Below are 25,276 nucleotides of genomic sequence, written 5' to 3' on the forward strand. Positions count from 1 at the left end.
GTAAATCGTTGCTTCCCTTTGGGGATGGGAAACAAGAACGGCAGGTAAGCTGCCTTACCTGTCGAATCCATTTGATTACTACTGCTTAGTTGGTGATGGTTTTTTAATTCAACATTTATTGCCATTACATAGAAACATACTAGTTTCTACTTGTCAATTATCCCCTGGGCAGTCCTGTCAGCACCTCTGCCATGTCATATCCAGAGAAAATAGCTTAGATTGAAGTCGACTTTGAGGTGTATTAATCTTTTTAAAAAAAGATATTATTAGCAGGCATGAAAAATCCAAAATAACACCATCGAGAAGTTGGCTACCAGTCAGATTACTCCAACTTCGATTTTTTTTCCTCTTTTGACTTGCACAATAAATAATCCTGTGTGCCCAAAATTAACACCTGCCATGCTGTCCTATCTCTGATTGATGAGCTCGACGACATGAGCGACTTGCAAGCATCCCTGCTCTTCACCCAGAGCAGCCAAAATGTATTTACAACAATATCAGACCCCACTTAACAGGTTTTAACTAAATTTGGCTATGGATTAAGACACAGAAGGGACATGGCACTCAACCAACTCCCCCAATTAGTAGGCTGATTATCTCTAAATCACCATGCAATGGGTAAAACCAGGAAACAAGGATGAGATCCAGGTCTCTCCTCCCATTCATAAGAATTAGGAATGAAAGTTTAGGAGAAAGACAACTACAAACATGAGGATCAAAAATTATTTTAATTCCCATATTGATAATAAAAATAATTCCATGAATTCTGTAAACCACTGCATAAATGCTATAGTGTAAAAATCTTAACAAGTGTTAACAATTTAAAACAATGAACTAGAGTAAAATGATTATGCATTTATAAATACCTTCTAAGAACATTCCATTCAGATTTCCATTGTTTGTGTACACTCACCTAGACCTCATACAACAGGCTTCCATAAATTAATACACAAAATGAAAAAAAAATCCCATAATATTCAATTAAGGTCTTGTTTTGACCACACAAAAATTAATATACCAGACAATATTTCAGTAATATTTAGACACTAGTTAAGATATGAGCTATTCCACATCAATACATAAATCACAGAGTCAGGGATATGTTACTAATGTAATACATTTTTGCCAGTGTAATGTCACTGAATTCTCGCACCTTATGATTTTCTTGAATATCACCATGAACACGGTGGCTAAAGAAGTTGGTTCCAGATCCAAAGCAACTAGTCACTGGTTTAGCTGTATGCTACCTGTGCAAAGTTCAAGATTGGTCATTCTCATATGCTCTGATTTTTAAAAAATGCTGGATGAGACATACACAATTATGATTAGGTAAAAAAAAAAATGGGTATTTCATTTTATATGAATGAAGTGGTGATGTGCACAGATCTAGCATTACTCCCTAGCTGCTGGATATTTCCAACAGCCCATCATGTATGTTGCCCTTTTCATCATAAATTCCCCCTTCAAAGAGTTCCAAAATAAAGATCGACATATGCAGCTTAACTGCTAACAGAATGGTTTACAGATTGTTCCTTGTACCCTGAGAAAATGTGAGTTTTCCCCTCCCGTTTCACTGCTGTTCCAAGGCTGAGGAACTTGCATACAAAGAATCTGAAAGTGTGTTCACATAGAAACTAAAACCCATTAAGAAATTAAAATTCGGCAACAATGATCTTAAGACTGAAGTGACCTTTACTCTATACATTTACTTCAATGTAATTAATTACTGTCAGGTCCAAGTTGAAGGTTAGCCTCAGACTCGTCATTTCACCACATCTAGCACCTGACAATTATGGGCTACTACAATCCATTTTTGTTTCCATGAAAAACTCTGGCAGTAAAGAGTTATAGTTTAAAAACTATAACATATTCACTATTTATTGTTAGTTCACTATTGGGTCATTCGGATTTGTTTTTGTATAGATCAAAAAAGAAATATTAAAATTTATAAACTTGACTTAGATATTTTCTGCAAGATTTGTAGAATAAGTTGAATCTGTTACTGCAATAGGCACAGAATGTAATACTTTTATTGACATGGCAGGTAGTTATTTCTGTAAGGAAGCATGAGCCTTAAAACTCATGAGCAACAAAGCACATCACTCACTGGGATGGTACAAGTATATTAATATCCCAAAGAGTTGCACTTCTGTTGAGGGCCAACAGGGAAGTCCACGAGCATAACTAATGAACTCTCTAAAGGAGCTAATCAGACTGTGATGAGGAACTGAATTGTTCTCATCTTCCCCATTTCTGGCTAATTCCCAGTTATCAGTAATAAATTTCCAAGTATAAATTAATTAGAAGAATGCAATGAATCAAATATAAAGACAGTAGGAGTGAATAAAATTGGGAATTGTTCACTTTATTCTTTCCATAATAAAAGAAAATTAGCCAATTTGAAGAAATGTCACTAAACTAACTAATACCTATTTTAAATAGTAGTGGTGGAGACCAAATCATAAAATGATCAAGTTTTTTTTTTTAAAAAGCCCATCAGGTCTGTGGTAGTTGGAAAAATGCCACCCCACCTAAACCTACCTTCCTATATAATCCTATACTTCACTGTTCTTGAAGCATGTCAAGCTGGTGCAGTATTCCACTATATTTTGGAACCATTGTTCACTGCAGTTAACCGTTATAAGGGAAAATAGTTTGTATACCAACACACATTCAGGGACTTAACATACCTGGAAAAAATACAGTTCAACCCTGTTGCACAACAAATGACAAGATACTCGCGATGGGAATTTCAGCAATTCATTCGTTTCAACACTGCATGTAACTGTTACCACCTTCCTGGTCTTGAATATCAACCTACAATTCTACTCAAGTCCATTCATTATAAAAGAATATTCAATGTTCAGAAGCTTTTGAAAGATTTTTGTTGGATACCAGTTGTTGATTTATTGGGGATGGGGGCATGGTATTCGGCATTTCATGGTTCTTAAGGCAGTTTTGGCACTGTTTTACTTTCTAAATTCTCTATGTTGACCATTTACTCCTTCCTACTAGTTTGGCACAATTAAGGATAACAATTTCTTCCACAGGTTATTTCATATTTAACATCCAGCATGAAGTGTGCAGACAGGAGAACATTTGCATTTGATAAATATATTTAATTTTCACCATCAACTAACTGTTAATAGAAAGAATAAGGGGGAAAAAAATCAAACACTAATTTACTGCTTTATTTAGGGCATTTTGTGTTTCAAGGTTTCAGATTTCTGATTAAGTGCTCTGCAAATACAACTGCATTTCAGATTTTTGTTTTAAAAAGTGGAAGGTAATTGGATTTTTATTTATACAAAATTTGCAATAGTGCTAAGTAGTGGGGTTGCCAGGAATGCAAGTGTTGTGAGACAGTAGTTTACACTAGACTTTCACAGCCCCTGATCATTAAACAGCTTGAGAAGGTTTTAGAGTTCAGATCCCGTCTCAAATTTTTTTGCAGAGAATAAAAAGGGAAAACAGTAGAAGAATGCAAATTGGTCAATTCTAACATTACCAGCACGTCTCCAGTATTTTGTTTTTGATTAATTCTTCCCTTTTGCTTTTGGCCGAAAGTATTTTATAATTTACAGTGACAGAGATGGGGGAGGGAAATAAACAGATGAATTCTGCTTGGTTGATCCACTGTGCTATGCAAACTTTGTGAAAGAGTGATCAAACTATTCAGTGCTGCATAATGTACATGTTCTGACATGGTTGCAAAGAAAAAAGGTTAGTTTGGACATTTGCAGTTGGAAAGCCAGAATTCCACCAGAACTGTGACATCCATCTCACAAAGGTACACACTGAATGCAAATAATACTAGCTCAGGTTGTCCACACAACTTTGAAACACACAGATTTCTACAATATACTAGTTAAGAAATTTTAAGTAAATAGAGTGGGCATTGTGCATAATATTGACATTTGTATCAATACTGACCTACAAGACTCAAGGAGAGCAATAAAACTGCAAGCAATCTGACATTTGTTATTTTTACGTCTTTGGCTTAGGCAGCTATTGGGGAAACTGCCTTCTTAAATTTAGAGTTAACTAACACTGATTTATACTAGCTCTCATTTCTCCATATTGTTTCCTTCTAATTACAAAACATTGGCCAAATTGTTAGCTTGGTGCAAAGGGACCGAATACATACTCAAATGTACAATGACCACTACAAGTCAGTTGATGGTGTGCATCCAGCCCCCAAAGTATAAATAAATGGGGGTTTGTTTCCCCAATACCATGTGTTTTCTCACAATGATGGCAGAATACAGTTCATGCAGTAATGAACGAGTTTAACATAGTTCCTCATGAATATCAACAGTAGTGCACAAGCATTAATATGTAATAGGCTTAAACATTAACATGTTTCAATACAAAAAAAATCTATAAAATTCTTATAAGCAATTTAATTAAGCATTGATGCATATGGCCACTATTTTGAAAAAAAAAACCAAGCAAAATTTTTCTTCACAATAATCTTGAAAGTAAACCTCAAATTCTGGACTGCTTGTGTAAAGTTGCTATTTTTCCCCCAACACAATTTACTTTATAGCTGCAGAACTCCACATTCTCTTGAAATAAATGTTGGCAGTCTGTGATCAAAGAGCATTTCATGTAATAAGTTTCATTTTTATACAAAAAGTGGAATCTTTCTTCCCTCATTGAGAACATGATACAGAATTAAAATGTCTAAATTTTGGTCACTGTTTCAGCAATTCTGCTTATAACAAGCTACCATTTAGTATATACATGTCTTGTTAAAACTACAGATAATAAATTGCTGTACAGAAAAGTTCTTTGGCAAAGACTACATGTTGATCCAGAAGTCCATTATAACACCACCAAAGTGCCAAGTGCTTGTTTGGTTGTGCACACAGCTCAACAACAGTGAATACCTGTCCTCTGAAGGTTGTGGGTGGATTTAGGTTTTGGGAGGTAGAGAATATAAATTAATTTCACAAAGTTTTATTACCCTGGAAACAATATCCACTTAGTGGCAACAGTAATATTGATGTAGATAAGAGTTAAAAAAGCAATGGAAATTCAAACCTGAATTAACGACTAATAACATGATGAAAACAATCTCCAAGCCAAGTGCACGAGAACAATTTACTCAGTCTACTTTATACTTGGAAATGAATTCCAAGGTCAATGGTAGTGAGTTTTTACACACACTATGAAGTTGGTCCTTCACTAGTGCATTTAGTTCACTGTATTAATAAGAGTTATTAAACTTTCAATCAACAATGGACCCACCCTTTAAAAAGAATCATCAACAAATAAAAATCTGAAATTAAACATTTAAATGGGACATTGGTTCTGTTTTTGAGGATTTACCTTGATTAATCTAGTATTTAATACATGATGATATTTCAATAATTAGAAGATTTTTCTCAAACCCCATCAAGTTATACAATAAACAAACAGGCATTTCAAAGTTGCTCTTATTACATGCTACTATTAAAAATATGGTTCAACACCTGCCTCATTTCAGATATTTTTTTAAACCAATAAGTTGATCAGGTGCAAGTTTAAATAGCAAGTTTGGTTTGGACATCAATTTTCATGAGCATCTACACAGAACTGGACTTTTTCCAATTTCATATGGCACTTCCTAAGTTATGACTCGAAGATGTTCCATCAAGAACCAGGCTTCCCTCCATTTGCACGAACGACTAAGACTTGGATCTCAATATAAATTTTAAAATTTAAGGTTTGCACACATTAGTTCGTAATTAATTTGTGACCTATTCACTCAGGACACTAAATACACTTTACTACATACAGTTTCATTGGGGGTAAAAAAACAGCAATTCAACACTTGGTTGGCAATATTATTAATGGACTTCTAATACAGAATGACAAGAAGTGAAGACAAATAATTTAAAGCAACACAGTAATAGGGTCAATTTTTTCCATTCTTAATTATAACTTGTACACAATGCTGTTCAATCAAGTGACCAATGTAAAGGGGAGGCAGGTCTTGGCTCTCTGGCAACAAATATACTCAAAATATCAGACAGAAGCAGTGGATTTTTCAAACACCCACAATCAGTATGGTTTCATCCTAAATTTTATGCATCTTACCTCTTTTCAAATAAGAGAAAGCTGGTCTGTGGTTTTGCATTAACTTTATAATATAATATATATTTATAATATATACAATATAAAATCAGTGCAAAGATCTCACAAAGTACCTTTGCCTGTCTGACAAAAGTTGTCATTGCAATTGAGATTTAGGCAAGGCAGAAGGCACTTGGTAACAGTGGCCAGAAATTAGATAGTCATTTAAAATACTTACAAGGCTAGGAGTTGCACCAGAGGAGAGAAAAATAAACCAAATAATTAAAAACTTTAATGATGCTAGCTACAAAATCTCCAACAAGCTGAACAATGCAGCTCATTTTGGAGAAAAAAAACCCCCCAAAAAACTGGTTCATTTTATTATATAAAATAGCAAACTTCTCTTCAGACTATTTGTTTGCTGAGTTTAGCATATGTGCCTTTATGAAACTACTGCTGGTTATCCTTTTAAGCTTTAAAAGTTTACATTTAATTTATAAATTCAAAAATGTAAAAATCCTAGCAAGTTGCACAATACTAATATTTATAATTGGACTTAATTAGAATAGGAAATCTAACAATGTTCACTGTACTATGATTTAACAGTAAGAATTGGAATACCAAATATCTATTAATAGGTTTCACAGTACACATACAAAGCTTTATATCATCACATGTTCTGAAAAAAACTACAAAGCAGCTTAAAAGCAATTTATTATAACCTCTAAATGGAAAAAAAAACCCAGGTTAACAAAGTGCTTTACAGGAAATTAAACCTCTTCACATAACCTAGTCTTTTTTTTCTTTTTAAATTTTATATGTAAAATACTAGAACATAAAAATGCTAAAGCTGCAGTGCTCTGCATGCAGTATTCATTGGAAATACACAGCAAGTCGATCCTACACCAGAACTGAGTATCTGAAGTGTCTAGAGTTTACTTCAATTTTATTTCTGAAAGCATGTGGCAAGGATCCAGTTGTAAACTCAAGTGATGGAATACAGCAAAACTGCTTTTCAAGCATGTCAGTCACATTAAACCTAACTATATAGTTAAATGTGCTCAATGTGAACAACTGGCTTACCATTTGCGTATTGCAAGTTTTCCCAGGGAAAAGAGCTTATTTTTTTTTAAAAAGTTAATAAATACAGAAACAAATGCTGTATTTTGTAGGGTAGGATATACTCACTGTGTAATTTAAAATATTTCCGACATGAGGGGGGCACTACAGCTTTGATTTGTTAGAATAGTGTAGTCGTTCTTCAAAAGGCTAGTCCCATGTACCTAGAATATATTCATCACCAGTTCATTACTTTAGTTTTACAATAGGGACATTCAATTTTGTTAGGTGCACAGTGCTCACAGAGGACATAATGCTGGCAAGGCTGCAGTAATATAGAACGATCGCGTTCCTGGCATACAATGCATTTCTTCGACTGGAGCTGATATATTACCTGTATTGAATGAAAAATAAATTGTGATCTGAATAGAGCAGTTTTTTTTTGTTGCTTAGGTTATAACATTGTACGTACATTTTATTCAACTTGTAAAAGTTGAAAGACATATGTTACACGTTCAAAACTATTCATGGTGCCATGAATATTCAATCTTATTACAAGCTCATTATCAGTTAGTCTAATCCCCCCACCTTGAAGCAAAATGTCACAAAAGAACATAAGAAACAGGGGCAGGCATAGGCCATGTCGAGCTTGTTCTACCAGTGAATGTGATCATGGCTGATCCGATGATAGGCTCACCTCCACCGACCTGCATTTTCCTCATATCCTTGAATACCCTTACTATGTAGAAATCTATTCAATCTGAGGTCATCTCCACTGCTTCAATGGGCAGCGAATTCCACAGATTCACCACCCTCTGGGAAAAGCAGAGCCCTCACCCCCATTGATTGAACCCACTGGCCTGCAAGTCAGCTGGTTTGTAGATCATTGTTTCTAAACAAGTTCCACTCTGTTGAGGAAAAGTGGAGAGGGGAGCAGCTAAATTTCCAAGATTTTTGTCTGCAGCAGATTACTATCACTCAAGTTGTTCTACTCATGAAGGTGCCTATTCTCAGTATGGTGCAGTCCTCAAGAAACCAGTCAGCATTAATTGTGGAAGTGCAATTCCAATAAGTTAGAAGGACACACAGACACACACACGTCAGTTGTACAGTGGGCAATGATTCTCACTTGGGTAAATAATGGAACAGAGGTTTTCAAATATGATGAAGAGTAATAAATAAAAAGTTTTTATGCCTCTTATTTTCTACATACTAAACAAGTTCCAACTCACCCCATCTACAAGGTCCAAATCTGCACGCAATTGGCTTTGTATAGAATGAAGCTTTGGTAAAGGAAGCTTGTCTATATCCCCATAGTTTCTAAGAAGGGGAAAGTTTGGAGAACGGCATAAAGCATCAAAATCGTCCTGAAGCTTCTTTAGCTGCTTATCCACTTCTTCCTTCTGTTGCGTTACTATTTGTCGGTCAGTATCAGCCACTTTTGCCCTTTCTTTGGCTTCCTGAGCTTCCTTTTGCCATGCATCACATGCCTGATAATAGAAACAATGTCATTAAAAAAAAAAGGAGAGGGAGAAAGACACTTCTCATAGACACAATTCATTCTCAAAAATAAACAGGCACCTCATCACGACTACATTTCAAGTGCAGTATCCACAACTCCATATAAATTCCTGATTTTCCCATTCAATCTGGGGTCCAAGCAGCAACACTGCACAAATAACATTATTGGCTGATGTAAAGAAATGACATTGTAGAAATCTCCGCGCGACTCGGAGATGCACTAAAATGTAGTCTATTTCTGTGGTGATGACATTATTACCAAGAATGGTTCTGTTCATGATAGAGTCATTTGGTTACATGGTTTGTTGGAAAAAGCAGATTATTTATTACATTTAGTTGACGTCATTTAATAGCAATAAAATAAACTTGATCGGCAAATTTAACAGACAAGCTAGAATGAGAAGACATTATGACTTACAAAAAGCCCATGCAAATTTCTCAAGTATGAACTATTCCACTGCTGGCAAGAGTCTTATATTCTTTTACCAACTTTTGCACGAATCAAACACGCGTACAATCTCAGACCCTTCTCTCTATTAATGATGGTCCATGTTTTCTAGTAATTTGTAGTATACAACCACTATCTCATGGGAGGGAGAACACCAAGAACTTGTCCAAAAGATTAAAGTTGCAAACTATCTCCTTCACACGCACCTGCTTTACTTGCTGCCATGAGTCTTCCCACTGTTTGATCTTCCGTTTTGCTTCCTCAAGTTCTCTCCGCACTCTGGTGAGCTCATTGTTGCTAGAGCCAGCAGTAGTAGTTGTGGCACTACTACTGAATACAGGAGATGGACTGGGAGAGAAATTGCCACTAACAAAGTGATCCCAGATGCTTCCAGAAACACCATTCAAACCTAATGGAAGGAAAACAGATTTTAAAGTGCACAATTCATCGGGGAAGAAGGGCAATGAAATGAGATGTAGGTTCTGATACGGGTGCCCCATCATACACAAAACCTGGCTCAGAACACAAACCAGAACAGCAGTAGCAACTTCCAGCGTTCATTCTTTACAATGAACATGATATTCATTCAGCTAATTTCCCCAATTTCTTTCTATTCCACAAATAATGCTATTTTATACCATTGTTAAATCAATATTCAATTTTTTTTCTCAATATTAACCAAATTTAAGTTTATTGGTGGAAACCCTCTCTAAGTTGGCAGGAGAACAGGTACCAGTATGCAGAAGAAAAAGTGAGGAACATTTGATATAAGGAAGTAGCAGTTTGCATTACAGTAGTGTCTTGAGACAGAGTAAATGAAGTGAGGCTACGAGAAAAACCAACCATGGATCTAAAAAGTTTGTGCAAGTGCACAAAGTGGCAATCAAGGTTGGTGAACAGACACAAAGATGTGGAAAACTTGATGTAGCAACAATAATTGACACATTGCTCGAAAAAAAGAGTAGAACTGGACACTATACAAATCTAGATACAAAATATGCAGAAAACTGTTGTGATAAAAATTATTATTGCAGAGTTTTCCATATTAATGTTAAAAGAGGGGGCTTTGTCCTTAAGGGAGTGAAGGTTGAGTTGAGGAGAACACTATCAAGCTATTGGGTATATTCTGTATACACCAAATCACAAGGATGGCTGAAGGAAAACTCCAGAACAATTAAAAAGATGTGCATATCAAACTATTCCAAGAATAAAAGGATTTCAGAAACATTTGAAATTTGATCCGAAGAACTTTCTTGATCAGTATGCTTTTGACTTTACGAGGGAGAATGCAGTGATAGACTTATTTCAAAGGAATGAAGAGAGTTAAGTGGACCATGTGAATGGAGATCTGAATTATTCCTTCCACCTGTCCAATACAAATCTAAAAACAGAACTTAATTGGAAGTAGGCTTAACCTATGGAAGGTGGGGGGAATCTGGCCAAAGTTGCATAATTGATAAAATGGTAGTGGAACAATGGAAGATCATTAAAGAGATGTTTCAAAAAGAGATGAAAGTTCGGGGGCAAATCAAAGCCAGAGTTCACTGGATGGCAAAAGAGGCAGAGAATAAAACAGGGGAAAAAAGGGTGTACAGAGATGTGATGGAAAGTGTGCTGACTGGCTGCATCACAGTGTGGTATGGGAACACCAATATCCCTGAGTGTAAAGCCATCCAAAAGGTAGTGGACACAACCCAGAACAAAGGCAAAACCCTCCCCACTACTGAGTACATCTACAGGGAACGCTGCCATCATCAAAGACTCACACATTTGGTTCTCACTGTTGCCATCAGGAAAGAGGTCTAGGTGCCACAAGACTCACATCACCAGGTTCAGAAACAGCCACTACCCCTCCACCATCAGAATCCTCAATGACAAAGTCAATCAGAAACTCATTTGTGCACTTTATTGATTTTCTTTGTTCTCTCTGAATTGCAGTTTGTTTCCATTTGTTATCTGTTTAGTTCTTTTATTTGTTACATGTTTACGCCATGTACAGTTTATTTTTTCCACTACCAAATAGTGGTAATTCTGCTACGCCCACAGGGAAAAGGAATCTCAGGGCTGTATGTGATTCATGTATGTACTCTGACAATAAATCTGAAAAAGAATTCAAGTGAAAACCAAGCTGAATACAGCAAGCTGAGAGAAGAGATCAAAAGGAAGGAAATTGGAGAACATGGGAGAAGAATGCCAGTTATCATAAGAAACAAGACTTCTATAGGGATGTGAATATCACGTAGATTGAAAGGGATGGATCAAGGAGAAAATTTACACATTAATGCAGGTGGCAAAGCTGAAATACTTGAAGATGAATTAGCATCAGAGCATTGAGAGGGTTTCAAAGTAAGAGCATTCTCATAAACTTAAAGTTTGAGACTTAAACCCATTGGCCCCTGGATGACAATGTGCATATAGGAATAGGAGAAAGGCAATGAGTTCCTTGAGCCTGCTCTGCCAATCAATAAAACTTGGCTGATCTGACAGTTACCTCAACTCAGCATATCTGCCAATCCTTGTTAGTAAAGAATCTATATACCCCTGCCCTATATATATTCAAAGACTCTGCTTCTCCCATGATTTGAGGAAGAGAGATCCAAAGACTCAGGAAAAAATTGCACTCGGTCTTAAATCTCTCGTTTTCCCACAAGCAGAAACATTCTCTTCACATCTACCTTGTCAAGATACCTCATGTTACATCTTTCCTCAATTTTCAAATCCTTCAAAGATACAGGGCTGTGCTAGAATGAAGAATTGCAAGAGAAATTTAGTGGAGAAATCAGAAGTGAAACATTTTTTGCAGAAAGACCCAAGAGATAATGAAGACCAAAAAGTCACAGATTTAAAAGGTGTGCTAGAACACAGGGACCCAACTCCTTGAATTGGCAGGACGCACTGAAAGAGGGTTTGGGGTTCTGGAATGAAAATCATTTTCTATTTTTATGTCAGAGTTTAAGCAACTAGAATTTTTAAATATATATATTTTCACATGGGATCCTCTATTCATAAATAGAGGCTTATAGAGCAGGGAAGTTAAGTTAGACCTTCACAAAACGCTGGAATGCAATGGAGTATATTTATCACCATACTCTAGGAAGCATGTGTTGTACTGAAGAAATGGCTCTGAGAAAGAGTTTTCAGCTATATTCAACTAAGGAAACAGAGATCCTACTTGAAGCAAAGAGGTTTGATAGAGGTCAACAAAAAGCACGATGAACTTGTGGTAAATTGGGAGAAGCTGTACCAATCAGCAGATGCCATCCATTCAAAACATGGGTAAAAGGCAGCAAAAGCACAAGGAATTTTTCTTCAGTAAACATAAGTGTGTGGTTATAATTGATGTTTTACCACTTTCAAGGATGGTGGAAACATCAAGGGTTTTCAAAGAAGTAGATGGGGATCTTTAGGAATTTTTTCCCCCTCAGATCTGTCAGAAAACAGTAGGGACTGAACAGATTGTTCTACTGCAACATAATGGGTCAAAAGACTGCCATGACTGCAAGAATACGTCTGTGATTTTACATTCCATTCATAACAGAAATGATACTATTAAGTATCTCATGCCGAAATACATGGGCGACCTATGCAATGGTTTGTTTCTTCTGAAAAGTTCACCTTACACATGAGCATTACTTAAAAGTCAACAATGAAATAACAGATGCAAGATCCATCCTCATTTGGTAATTTCTAAACTTTTAACTTAAAGACTAGTGAAATTAAAATGTACAATTAAATCCTGAGAATAACTTACCCAAGGAACTGTGAGAAGAAGCTGAAGTACTAAGGAGAGTATGATCAGATTTTGATTGCTGCTGAGACTGTTGTTGTGGAGCCATTGTGGATGAAAGAAAAGATTGGGAAAGGGAACCAAGTGGAGAGGCAGATAAGGAGGAAGAAGAATGCAAAGAAGAGGAACGAGCAAGAGATCCTGGAATATTTACAGGAGCTGAACTGCCCAACAGTCTCTGACCTGCAAGTGTAAAAGAAATGAGCATTGAATTAAAACATTTGTCAACTCAGGAAGAAATGCAAAAACAAATTCCCAACTTACGGATTTCATATTATTAAATTCAGAAGACTGACGCACGTGCACACGCTTGTGCCTTCAAATAGGATAACTATGTTCCTCTTTTAGGAATTGTTCTTTCTCAGTCTTTTATCATTCAATATGACACGGTTCCCCTATCTAGCAATTTTTGTGCATTTGCTATCTTCGGAACAAAATTAACTTTAGGGATCTGTAATAATGGAACCTGTTTGTTACACGGGGACAGATTTTAGTCCATTACAAAATGTTCATTCGAGCAGTTCAGAGTTCTGTTAAGCCTTGAAGCACCCGAATACGACTGCTTTGCAACTCTCAAGTCAAGCATGCTCAAATGACAATGGGCTAGAGTTTAGCACAAGAAAATAATAAAATGCAGCCAAGAGGAAGAGCAGGGAAGGGAGAAGAACACTCATAAATATGTGTTAAAGAGCAAAGCAATGACTTTGTAATTCATCCAAAGATTGCAGAGTCAAGAGTCACACAGGAAATGCAAGCACAATTTGGAGATACAGCATGGTAACAGGCCCTTTTTGTCCCACGAGTCTGGCCACACAATTACATCCACATGACCAACTTACGTCTTTGGATAGTGAGGAAACCCACGTGGATATGGGCAGATAGCAACAAACTTATACCTGGGTTTGCTGGTGCTGGAACACCATTGCACTAAACACTACGTGATGATGTGAGACTGCATCAGAATATACTGGTAGTAAAATTCCAATAATCTGGGATCATTGGGGCTTTGGAGGTACATTTTCTAGACTATTGGATAATATTCCAAGTACTTCAACAACATTTGCAATTCACTAGGTTTTTAAATAAGATATTATAAAATACTGTTTCCAGCAACCCATCAAGTTAAGGAACCAGGAGCTGGGTCTTAGGCTATCAGAAAAAGCCCAAGAATCCGAGCCACAGTATATCAGATGAAGCCCAGGAATTGGGGTCCAAGTGTATCAAAGGGGGTGTACAAAATGCATCGCCAGTGCCACAGAGGGAGTGAAAGAACCAGGCTCAGTGTGGCATGAGAAGTTTATGGTGAGCTAGATGCTGAACCATTGGGATTTCCTAACTAGTGGACGCTGGATTATTCGACTTTGACTGCTCTGTATCATTGGTGATTGTGATTTGTTCAGACTGTCCCTGAATTTTCCAAGAAAGCAATTTAAAAGTGATTCAATGCTAGAAAACCAAAGGTGTTTTATAAATAACTATTAAAATCTCAGATTAGAATTGACCTGCTTAGCAGGTGGTAAATGCAATTGCCACAGTTAATCTCTACATTCTGAAGACTCGATTATTTTCCTAGCCTTTACTGCCAAAATGGTCATGGCTGAGAGCATTTTAATGAAAATCAAAAAGTCACTGATTTAATTGCTATTTAAAAACATGTTCATAATTGTGCAATTCTAATTATTTATACTTTTTTCTAGGGAGATTTGCTTCTGTTGAAATAATCTAATTTCGTAAACAGAAATCAGAGAATCCTGCTGCAAGATTTGGGTATGTGGTAGCCACTTGGAGAACAAGCTCTCAATACCTCTATGATCATTCAAGTAAATTGCAAAGTGATATTGCCCAAATTCAGCCAAATCCAGTAAAGAAAGATTGGCTGCAACCATAAAAGCATAGATCACTAGCCATCGAGACAGAAGGCAAGAATGACATTACATACCTTTTAATCCTATATCCCCAGTATCTTGATCCTCTAATTCTTTATCAAGAGATGCAACATTTACATCACCAAAATGAAGATCTAAAGCAGAACCTAATGTGGGAAACAAAATATGGTTAATCAGTCAAATGAGAATCACAGAATGTCAGTTAAATTTGAGAGCGCTTCAGTGCATGTTCGGTAGCTTTTCCTTCCATAAACCTACCACAAGAGAAGTTGTCAATCTCAATCGGTCATTATGAAGAAACAGCAAGTGAAAAATCAACGACTGGTTTTACAGGATACCATTGATACTATGCAAGGAATTTGTTGCACACCAAGCTCTACTGCTAGAGCATTGATTAAGAAATGAGGAACTTCAAATACTTGGTGAAACGGCAAAATTCAGGCAATGTTTCAAAAGAAGAGCCTTAAAGAGCATGGGAAACAGGTCAGGTAATTACAGTAGCATTACTTTTGCATCTGAAAAAGACTGCAGAATTCATAGAAGACAAGGCTGGAAAATTTTTTATAAGCCAGTTAAGATCGTTAACTGGAAAATAATATGAGCATATAAAGAATTTCTGGAGGAACTCTAATCCAATGGCATCTATGGTCTCACCTGCCTAGAGTAGGGTGCACTTGACTCCTGTCATGGTCTCACCCACTCGCTGCCTTTACCATTGCGAAGGACAAGAGTGGGGTTGCTCAGGTCCACTTGGAGAATGTTCCCAACAAAAGGAAAACTCCAGGGCCCCAAAGGGTAGTTCTCACTCTTCTACCTCTTCATGAAGTCAAATACCAGGACAAAGACAGTACAGCAGCACCATGAACCTGTCAAAACCCTTCAGCAGGAGCCCAGACAGAGCTGTGATCTCCACATTCTCCAGAGATATTGATCAGTACACAGAGATTGCACAGTCTGTGTGGGGAAAGCACCTGGACAACTTCACTGGCAGACATTCACACTCACCCTTCACACATCTGACAGACATAACACTGTGTACGCTCTCTAGCTCCACACCCTGCAGGTGAGTTTGTGTCAAGCAACAGATTGTCAAACTTCAATCATTGCTTTCAAACATCTTCATAAACATTCACATGCCGATTAATTTAACAAAATGAACTTCCACTGTTCTGCTTCAACCACAAGCAAACCCTTTCTTCGGGAGGGAGATCACACTTGTGCAATATATTCCAGAGGCAGTTTTGCAAGGGCCTAACTCTTGATTCACAACTAAACCCTGCACACTGTTTTCATTGCACATCAGTTGCTGCCAATGTTTGTTACCTGTGGGATTTGTGCCAGGACACCATGTTCCTTTTTCCACCAACACCATTCACTCTGTTACCACTTGAAGAGGTTGGGCAGGTTTCAGGAGGGGGTGAGGGGAGAGACAGCCATGGGAATGTTGTGAATTGCTTCAATTAGCTGCTACAATACCACTTTCCCACTCTGTACTTCTATCCCATTGTTATCTGGGTTGCAGTGCCTCTCCACTTCTATTTTTCTTCTTGAAGGGGACTTGCTGCAGGAACTCAGCACTTCAAGTTATTGTCACCTTATAGAGTAAGAATTGTTCTTCCATGAGCAATGCAGCAAGTCAGCTCGAACCTGCAATTTAAGCTGTGACCAATTGCCGAGAGCTGTTGGGGAGAAATTGTCTCTCAGCTTGTTGGGGCATGATTTCCCTCTTGAACCTTCCCCCAATGAAGTGGGGTGTGTCCTTCAGTACATTGGCTGTCTTTCCTCAGCTTGTGGGGGATGGGGATGCATTTTCAGTGCTTGCCACAAGCGCTATTTTCCCTCGATAAGCCACTGCTAAAATAGAATTGTGAAAGCAATACTCTTACATAGAAATTACATACTGCAGTACAACAAACCAAATTGAACCAGAATAGACTCCTGCCCATATTCTAATACCACGAGGCACTGACTAGAAACTTCCATTCATAGCTGCAAAGACCTTACACAGGAGGGGAAGGTCTGAAAGCATCAAACCTAGCAAAAGTAAATCAGTTCCAGGTTGTAGATATAATGACTACTATAACTGCATAAATTGATGGTCAGAAAATATTGACAATTGCTCAGGAGAGCAGGAAAAAAAAGAGGGATTCATAGAGGGGAGCAGTAGCTCAACTAGCTGATCTGATGCCTCATTGCTCAATGCCCCAAGGTTAAATCTGGTCATGGAGAAGGTTAATGGTAAAATGGGATTAGCATAAATGAGTGGTTGATGGTCAGTATATGCTGTGTAATAACATGCAACCTGTCAAAGACAACTTTTCTTCCACATCAAATTTTATATTTTCATGTTTCATTGTTCATTCTGCTCCTCTTAAAATGGCACATTGCAAGGATACAATTTTGATCATACCCCAGGATGTCTTAATCTTCACCCAACAACCACCATCCATTTACGAAAGGAAGTAGCATACAGTCAATTAGATCTCCCCAACCAGAGGTACTTGGACAACTGCATGAGCCTATATTTATAGTCGATTAAGAAATGAATTCAGAATAGGTAAAAACAAAACTTGAACTTTCATTTGATTTTAAATTCATTTCCTAACCATACCTACCCTCCAAAAGATAGTAATGAACTGCCTTCATAACGGAGTGTTTTGTAGGTCATTTCAGAGGGCCTTACATCAACCAAGTGGAGTAAATCTGGATCATGGATAGACTGTGCAAGGTTGGTAGTTTTTCTTCCCCTGAAGTTTTGAGCAAGCTGTTGGGGGGGGGGGGGTCCCTGCTAAATGTCAATTTAACTTTTTTCACCAATTGTCCCAAAGACATCATTAGACTACATTTGCAACATCCATTCCTTAACCTCCCTCTACCTAATATATAGCCCACTTATTTATTTCAATGTCTCAATGCTATAGCCAATTACTATAGATTTTGTCCCCTGCCAAGTACCTCTAGTGTAATCTCCTGATCTACCAAACACAAAGGTCCAGTGTATCAACTAACCACCGAGACTCAATCAGTTGTCAATACAAAGATTTAGGTATTAATATGAAACTTTACAGAAAGATCCTCCCTTCACTGCATCTTGTTGAACAAATACACATGCATAAAAGCGACAAAGAATATGCACGGTTGATTACAGTTCTCAACCTAATCCACATCATACAGAATAGGTTCCTACATTCCTTCCTCAAACATCTACACTGATCTATTCAAATGCAGAGAATGCTATTTCCTCAAACCAATTCATACAAAATTATAGTAATCTACCTAATTGTGAATTTTCTTAAAACATTTATAAAACTCGAGAGGAAATTTTTACCCAGCAAGGTACATGAAGTATTAATGCAACTTATAGCTAAGGAACTGATAGCTTAGCAGTAAATAGTATCTGCAGGAACTTGTGAATTCTCACAGTAAATGTGTCCTCACCTTGACGGAGTAAGCTGTTCCGGACTCTCGTTCTGGCCTTCTGACTGCTGAGTCACTCTGCACCAGCCTCTGTTCCACACCCATTTCCAGTCAGAAACACCCCTCCCTCTTCACAAACGGACTAATCAAAGCAATTTGCATCACGTGTTCTCTGCAGCCAAACGCATTAAAAACCCGACACCTCTGAAGAGAAAGATGGCTGTATTGTGACAACTTCATTTAACACTGTCATCACCAAGCCTGCTTTTAACTGCAACGTGACTGAGCAGCTTGTAAACGGACAAGTTGAGCGCTTAGTGTGAACAGGTCTGTCCTCCCAAAGTTGTAAAGGCTAATAATAAACAAATTCAACTCATAAATACAACTAATTAATACGAACAGATGGATGGATAATTGCAACATATGGAGTAAACAGTGACCATATCTGCAGCAAGCATTGACTCTGGATAACACTGCAACATAATGGGCAGGAGGCGAATTATCTGGATGCAGTAATTTAGCCATCTCTAAACTGGTGAATGGTTAAGGACAACTTGGTGAGACTGTAGAAGAGACAGGTAGAAGGAACCAGAGGACTGTTTTGGAGGTGTCTCATCCCTTTCCCTTATCCAACATACAAAGTTCTTACTCCTCCTTTGGACCAGGATGGGGACTGCAGAGAATATGTGCAAATTATCCAGAGCACCACAGAATAAGGAACAGAGATTCAAATGGGCAGAGAAAAGAGAAATATTGTTGTCATATGGATAACATAATTAGTGTGAGAGATAATAGATTATAGGAAGTAAAGTTAGTATGAATAAAATAAAGAATAGACTAGAGGAAGTTAAGTAAGTGCTGAATAGGGATGAATTCCGATAAGAGTGTGAGGAAGGGTTACGCAAGTACAATAGAATAAGGGTCTTATAGTGATAGAAAGAATTAGCAGGTTCTGCATGTAGAATTAGTAAGTCCTGGGGGTTGAGATGTGTGAATAAGGACAAAGGCAGATTCATGAATAAGGACAATGACATGATGGGACCCAGACAGGATACCCCATGGTCTTTCAAGATTACAGCACGTAGGCAGACAGAATTACCAAATGCCAAACCAATCCAGGAGCCAGAAGAATGTTGGGGGAGGGGAGGGTACCTCTACACTGAAATGAACTGTATAAAAGTTGGGTGAGCCCCAGTATGTGTGTGTATTCCCAGGGTAAGGGGAAGCACCCAACTTTGCACTGTTGTACAATAAATGTTCTTTGTTCTCAATTTTTGTCTCGAGCGAAATCTGTGAAGGTACATCTGTTTCTCACATTAGGGTACAAGACACTGTTCTCTTCAGGAAAAAGAATCCTAAATGTCACATTGTCTGCCTGGTGCTATAAGGTTAAAGACACACTTCTGGACTGGAAGAAAAGTTTGGAATGGGAAGAGAGAAGATCTAGCTGTCATAGTCCACATAAGGCTTTTTTAGGTGCATTCTCTGCTCAGAATGCGCCTGAAGAAGCAGTTCAGGTGGCAGCGTTGAAAGCGCAGCGCTGGCCACCTGAAAGGACAGCTGCGCCTGGATGCGCATCTGAGCGCATTCCAGTTCCTGTCCCTTGAGCTGTCAAGTCAGGATGGCTGGCTGTCAGCTAGGAGGTATTTACTGCCAAGTTGAATCTCAGCTCATTCTGGAACACTCTTTCAGATTTATTGTCAGAGTACATCAATGACATCCTGAGATTCTTTATCTCCGGACCAGACAGAATTACCACTTAATGGTAGTGCAAATAAAAACTGTAAACATGTAAATAAAGAATTGTAAAATGATAATGAATGTAAACAAACTGACTGCAATACAGAGTGAATTTTTAAAAAAAATCAATGAAGTACACAATTAAGAGTCCCGAGTTCTTGATTGAGTTTGCTGTTGAGGAGTCTGATGGTGGAGGGGCAGCAGCTGTTTTTGAACCTGGCGATGAGAGTCTTGTGGTACCTGTACCTTTTTCGTGATGGCAGCAGTGAGAACAAAGTCTGTGCTGGGTGGTGTGGATCCCTGATGATTGCTGCTGCTCTCTGACAGCAATAATCCCTGTAGATGTTCTCGACAGTAGGGAGAGTTTTGCCTGAGATGTCCTGGGCTGTGTCCACTACCTTTTTCAGGGGTTTATGTTTAGGGGTATTGGTGTCCTCAGACCAGACCACGATGCAGCCGGTCAGGACACTTTCCACCACATCTGTAGAAATTGCCAGGGTTTCTGGTGTCATACCAAACCTCTGCAAACCACTGAGGAACCACTGATGTGCTTTCTTCATGATGCCATTAGTGTGTTGGGTCCAGGAAAGATCCTACGAGATAATGACTCCCAAGAACTTAATTTTGCTCACCCTCTCCACCTCTGATCCCCCAATAATCACTAGATTGTATACCTCTGGCTTTCCCTTTCTGAAGTCAACAGTCAGTTCGTTCCTTAATTTTGGTGACATTGAATGCAAGGTTGTTATTGGTTCACCATTCAGCCAGGTTTTCATCCTCTCCGCTGGTTTCTGACTTATCTTTCTTCATATAACCCACTACTGTAGTATTGTCAGCAAATTTGTAGATGGTGTTATTGTTGTACCAAGCCATATAGTCATAAGTGTAAAGTGAGTAGAGCAGGGAGCAGGGAGCTAAAGAAGACAGTCCTGAGGTACTCCAGTACTGATGGAGATTGTGGAGATGTTCTTGCCTATCCTCACTGATTGTGGTCTGAAAGTGAGGAAATCCATGATAAACAAAGTCCCAGGACTTGGAGTTTGCTGATCAGTTTTGAGGGGACGATGGTGTTAAATGCCAAACTGTAGTCAAAGCATTGCAGGCAAAATCTTCGCTAGGATTCTACTAAATAGAATAATACCTAGTGTCGCCGAGAATATTCTCCCAGAATCACAGTGCGGCTTTCGCGCAAACAGAGGAACTACTGACATGGTCTTTGCCCTCAGACAGCTCCAAGAAAAATGCAGAGAACAAAACAAAGGACTCTACATCACCTTTGTTGACCTCACCAAAGCCTTCGACACCGTGAGCAGGAAAGGGCTTTGGCAAATACTAGAGCGCATCGGATGTCCCCCAAAGTTCCTCAACATGATTATCGGGTCAGATACAGCAATGAGCTCTCTGAACCCTTCTCCATTAACAATGGCGTGAAGCAAGGCTGTGTTCTGGCACCAACCCTCTTTTCAATCTTCTTCAGCATGATGCTGAACCAAGCCATGAAAGACCCCAACAATGAAGACACTGTTTACATCCGGTACCGCACGGATGGCAGTCTCTTCAATCTGAGGCGCCTGCAAGCTCACACCAAGACACAAGAAAAACTTGTCCGTGAACTACTCTTTGCAGACGATGCCGCTTTAGTTGCCCATTCAGAGCCAGCTCTTCAGCGCTTGACGTCCTGCTTTGCGGAAACTGCCAAAATGTTTGGCCTGGAAGTCAGCCTGAAGAAAACTGAGGTCCTCCATCAGCCAGCTCCCCACCATGATTACCAGCCCCCCCCACATCTCCATCGGGCACACAAAACTCAAAACGGTCAACCAGTTTACCTATCTCGGCTGCACCATTTCATCAGATGCAAGGATCGACAATGAGATAGACAACAGACTCGCCAAGGCAAATAGCGCCTTTGGAAGACTACACAAAAGAGTCTGGAAAAACAACCAACTGAAAAACCTCACAAAGATAAGCGTATACAGAGCCGTTGTCATACCCACACTCCTGTTCGGCTCCGAATCATGGGTCCTCTACCGGCACCACCTACGGCTCCTAGAACGCTTCCACCAGCGTTGTCTCCGCTCCATCCTCAACATCCATTGGAGCGCTTACATCCCTAACGTCGAAGTACTCGAGATGGCAGAGGTCGACAGCATCGAGTCCACGCTGCTGAAGATCCAGCTGCGCTGGATGGGTCACGTCTCCAGAATGGAGGACCATCGCCTTCCCAAGATCGTGTTATATGGCGAGCTCTCCACTGGCCACCGTGACAGAGGTGCACCAAAGAAAAGGTACAAGGATTGCCTAAAGAAATCTCTTGGTGCCTGCCACATTGACCACCGCCAGTGGGCTGATATCGCCTCAAACCGTGCATCTTGGCGCCTCACAGTTTGGCGGGCAGCAACCTCCTTTGAAGAAGACCACAGAGCCTACCTCACTGACAAAAGGCAAAGGAGGAAAAACCCAACACCCAACCCCAACCAACCAATTTTCCCCTGCAACCGCTGCAATCGTGTCTGCCTGTCCCGCATCGGACTTGTCAGCCACAAACGAGCCTGCAGCTGACGTGGACTTTTTACCCCCTCCATAAATCTTCGTCCGCGAAGCCAAGCCAAAGAAAGAAAAAGTCAAAGCTCCACAGCCAAGAAAGCCCAGCAGTACCTCTACTTCCTGAGAAGGCTGAGGTAAGTTTATCTCCCACCCTCCATCCTCACTACATTCTAGAGGATGTATCAAAAGCATCCTGTGCAACTGCATCAGAGCCTGGTTTGAAACCTGTACCTCCTCGATCTGGAAGACCTTGCAGAGGATAGTGAAATCAGTGGAAAAGATCATTGGGGCTCTTCCTACCATGAAGGACATCTACAACACTCGATGCAGGCAAAAGACAATAAACATTGTGAAGGACTCCACACACCCCTCAAGTAAATTGTCTCCCTTCTGCTATCTGGTACAAGGTACTGCAGCATTCGGGCCCTTGCGTCCAGATTTGACAACAGTTTTTTTCCCCCAAGTCATTAGACTCTTGAATTCCCAGTACATTAGGGAACATTTGTGGACTGTTACTGTACAAGTCTTAATATTTTAATGTGTTTAATTTCTATTATAACTTATATTTATGTAAATATGCTTTGTGGTCCTAGAGAAATGTTATCTCACCTTTACCATGCGATAAATAAAGGTGACTTAACTAAAGAATGCATCTTTACCGTCCAGGTGTTCCAGGGCTTTGTATAGGGCAAGTGAGATGACATCCACCATAGTCCTGTTGCTACAACAGGCGAATTGGAACACATCCATGTCACCTCTCAGACAGACCTGATATGCTTCAACATCAGCCTTTCAAAACACTTTGCTGTTGATGCAAGTGCTACTGGCCGATAGTCATTAAGACAGGTTACTAACTCTTCTTGGGTACCGTAACCGGTATGATTGATGCCTGTTTGAAATAGGTAGGTATCAAGATATCCACGAATACCTTGGTAAGCTGGTCAGCACAGATCTTTAATACTCAGCCAGGTACTCCAACTAGGCCGGATGCTTTCCTCAGATTCTCTCCTGAAGGCAGCACACACATCCTCCTCAGATATGGACAGGAGGGGGTCATCAGGGGGTATGGAAGGATGGTTCTTCGGGGTTACTGTCGTCAAATTGGATGTAGAAGGCATTGAGTTCCTCTGGGAATGAAGGTTTGCTGTCTGCTACTTCACCAGATCTGGTTTTGTAGCAAGTTATGGCATTTAGGTCCTGCCACAGCTGTCAGGTGAACCTTGTTGTTTCCATTTTCATCCGGAATCTCCGCTTCACCCGGGAGATACCTGCTCCTTCTATATTGATCTCTGGACTTAAATGCCTGTGATCTGGTTCTCAGTAAGTTCTGGATTTCATTTTCATCCAGGGCTTCTGATTGGGTAAAATCCTGAATGATTTGATGGGGACTCACTCATCCACTGCAGTTTTGATAAAGTCAGGTGTATCTAGTGCTCTCAGCAACTTCTTGAGCCAGAGAAAACATCAAATCTGTACCTTTGAAATCAAGAATCTTAAATGCTTTGTTTCGCTAAAAGTTCGTCTGGTTGTGCTTTGGTCACGTCCATTTATTTCTCCTCCAACAAGAAATCAACCATCTCTGGAATCAATCTGGTGAACCTTCACTGCATTCCATCCATCATACCTATAGTTATTCTTTGATAGGGAGACCAGAACCGTACACAGTATTTCAGATGCCGTTTTACCGAGGTTCTCTATAATTAAAACAACATCTCTTGCACCAAAGACCAAGTTCAACACATGAAATGCTGGAGAAACTCAGCTGGACTTGGCAGCATCCATAGGTTATTAAGATAGGACTTTGAAGAAGGACTCAGGCCCGAAATGTTGGAAATACATCTTTTTCTCCTATGGACGCTGCAAGATCGGCTGAGTCCCTTCAGCATTTTGGTGTCTTTACTACAATCACAATGTCTCCATACTTCTATGATTTACTCAAGACAGTGCGCTTACTAAATTGATGGGAAAGAAAATAAAGTTGTGCTAAAGATCCTTGCAATCAGGACTGTCAGTTCATTTCCCTTTACTACCACAAGTTAGAGGTCTTAGATAGAGACCCCTATATAGTATAGAAGAATGAGGTGATTTTATTGAATCAAATATTCTCACATTAGATACTGTTCTTGTGTTTCCCCTAGTGGGCTATACTGACAACAAAGGGTTATCAACTTTAGAAGATGAAGAAATATTCCTTTCTCAGCAGCATAAATCTTTGGAATTCTCTACTCCAGACCTAATGGAGTCACTGAATATATTCAAGGCAGAGATTGGAAGATATTTAGAGTACACGAGGTATGAGGAGTGTGCGTAAACATCGTTAAGGCCAACAACGGATCAGCCACGATAATCGAGAATGGCAGAGCAGGCAGGCCAATGTTTACTGGCTCTTCTCTCTCTTGCAGAACACAAGATTTCTGAAGTTCATTTAACAGATCTTGTCAATTGGGAACAGGTTTCAGGACTGAGATCTATAGATACATCATCTGGTTATGTCCAAATAGGTCATGGAATTATAATTAGCACTTACCAATTACTGATTCTACAGTATTGCTAGCAGGATAAAATGGAACCGCTTTGGCATTCATTGTTGACAAAGTAGAGGGAGATGAAGTATCAGATCCAATACTAGACGCCAAACTAGATGTTATACTGGATGCTAGTGGATTTACCACTGAAAACACATTTAAAAGGTTCTGCAGGAGACAGAAAATGCATTTGATTAGAAGATATTTAACAAGTGCTTTTTTGAGAAAAACAGTATTAAGCACCATTCACGATAAACCACAATGCAAATCCATCAACACTTTTTCCCCC

The 25,276-nt window shown here is 39.1% G+C and overlaps 1 protein-coding gene across 5 annotated transcripts in view; it reads right to left on the reverse strand.

Moving 5' to 3' along the window:
• Positions 1 to 709: 709 nt before the first annotated feature.
• Positions 710 to 25,276, reverse strand: part of unkl (unk like zinc finger) — a 131,310-nt gene continuing 106,743 nt past the window's right edge. For all 5 annotated transcript variants that reach the window (XM_069906607.1, XM_069906606.1, XM_069906608.1 and 2 more), the window contains 6 exons: positions 24,990 to 25,155; positions 14,815 to 14,907; positions 12,840 to 13,058; positions 9,295 to 9,497; positions 8,352 to 8,609; positions 710 to 7,513 (listed from right to left, as the gene is read on the reverse strand). In XM_069906607.1, the coding sequence (XP_069762708.1) occupies positions 7,358 to 7,513; positions 8,352 to 8,609; positions 9,295 to 9,497; positions 12,840 to 13,058; positions 14,815 to 14,907; positions 24,990 to 25,155 (1,095 nt within the window). In that variant the 3' untranslated portion in view covers positions 710 to 7,357. The remainder of the gene's footprint in view (positions 7,514 to 8,351; positions 8,610 to 9,294; positions 9,498 to 12,839; positions 13,059 to 14,814; positions 14,908 to 24,989; positions 25,156 to 25,276) is intronic.

Source organism: Narcine bancroftii, chromosome 12, assembly GCF_036971445.1.
Source record: "Narcine bancroftii isolate sNarBan1 chromosome 12, sNarBan1.hap1, whole genome shotgun sequence".
Taxonomy (NCBI): Eukaryota; Metazoa; Chordata; class Chondrichthyes; order Torpediniformes; family Narcinidae; genus Narcine; species Narcine bancroftii.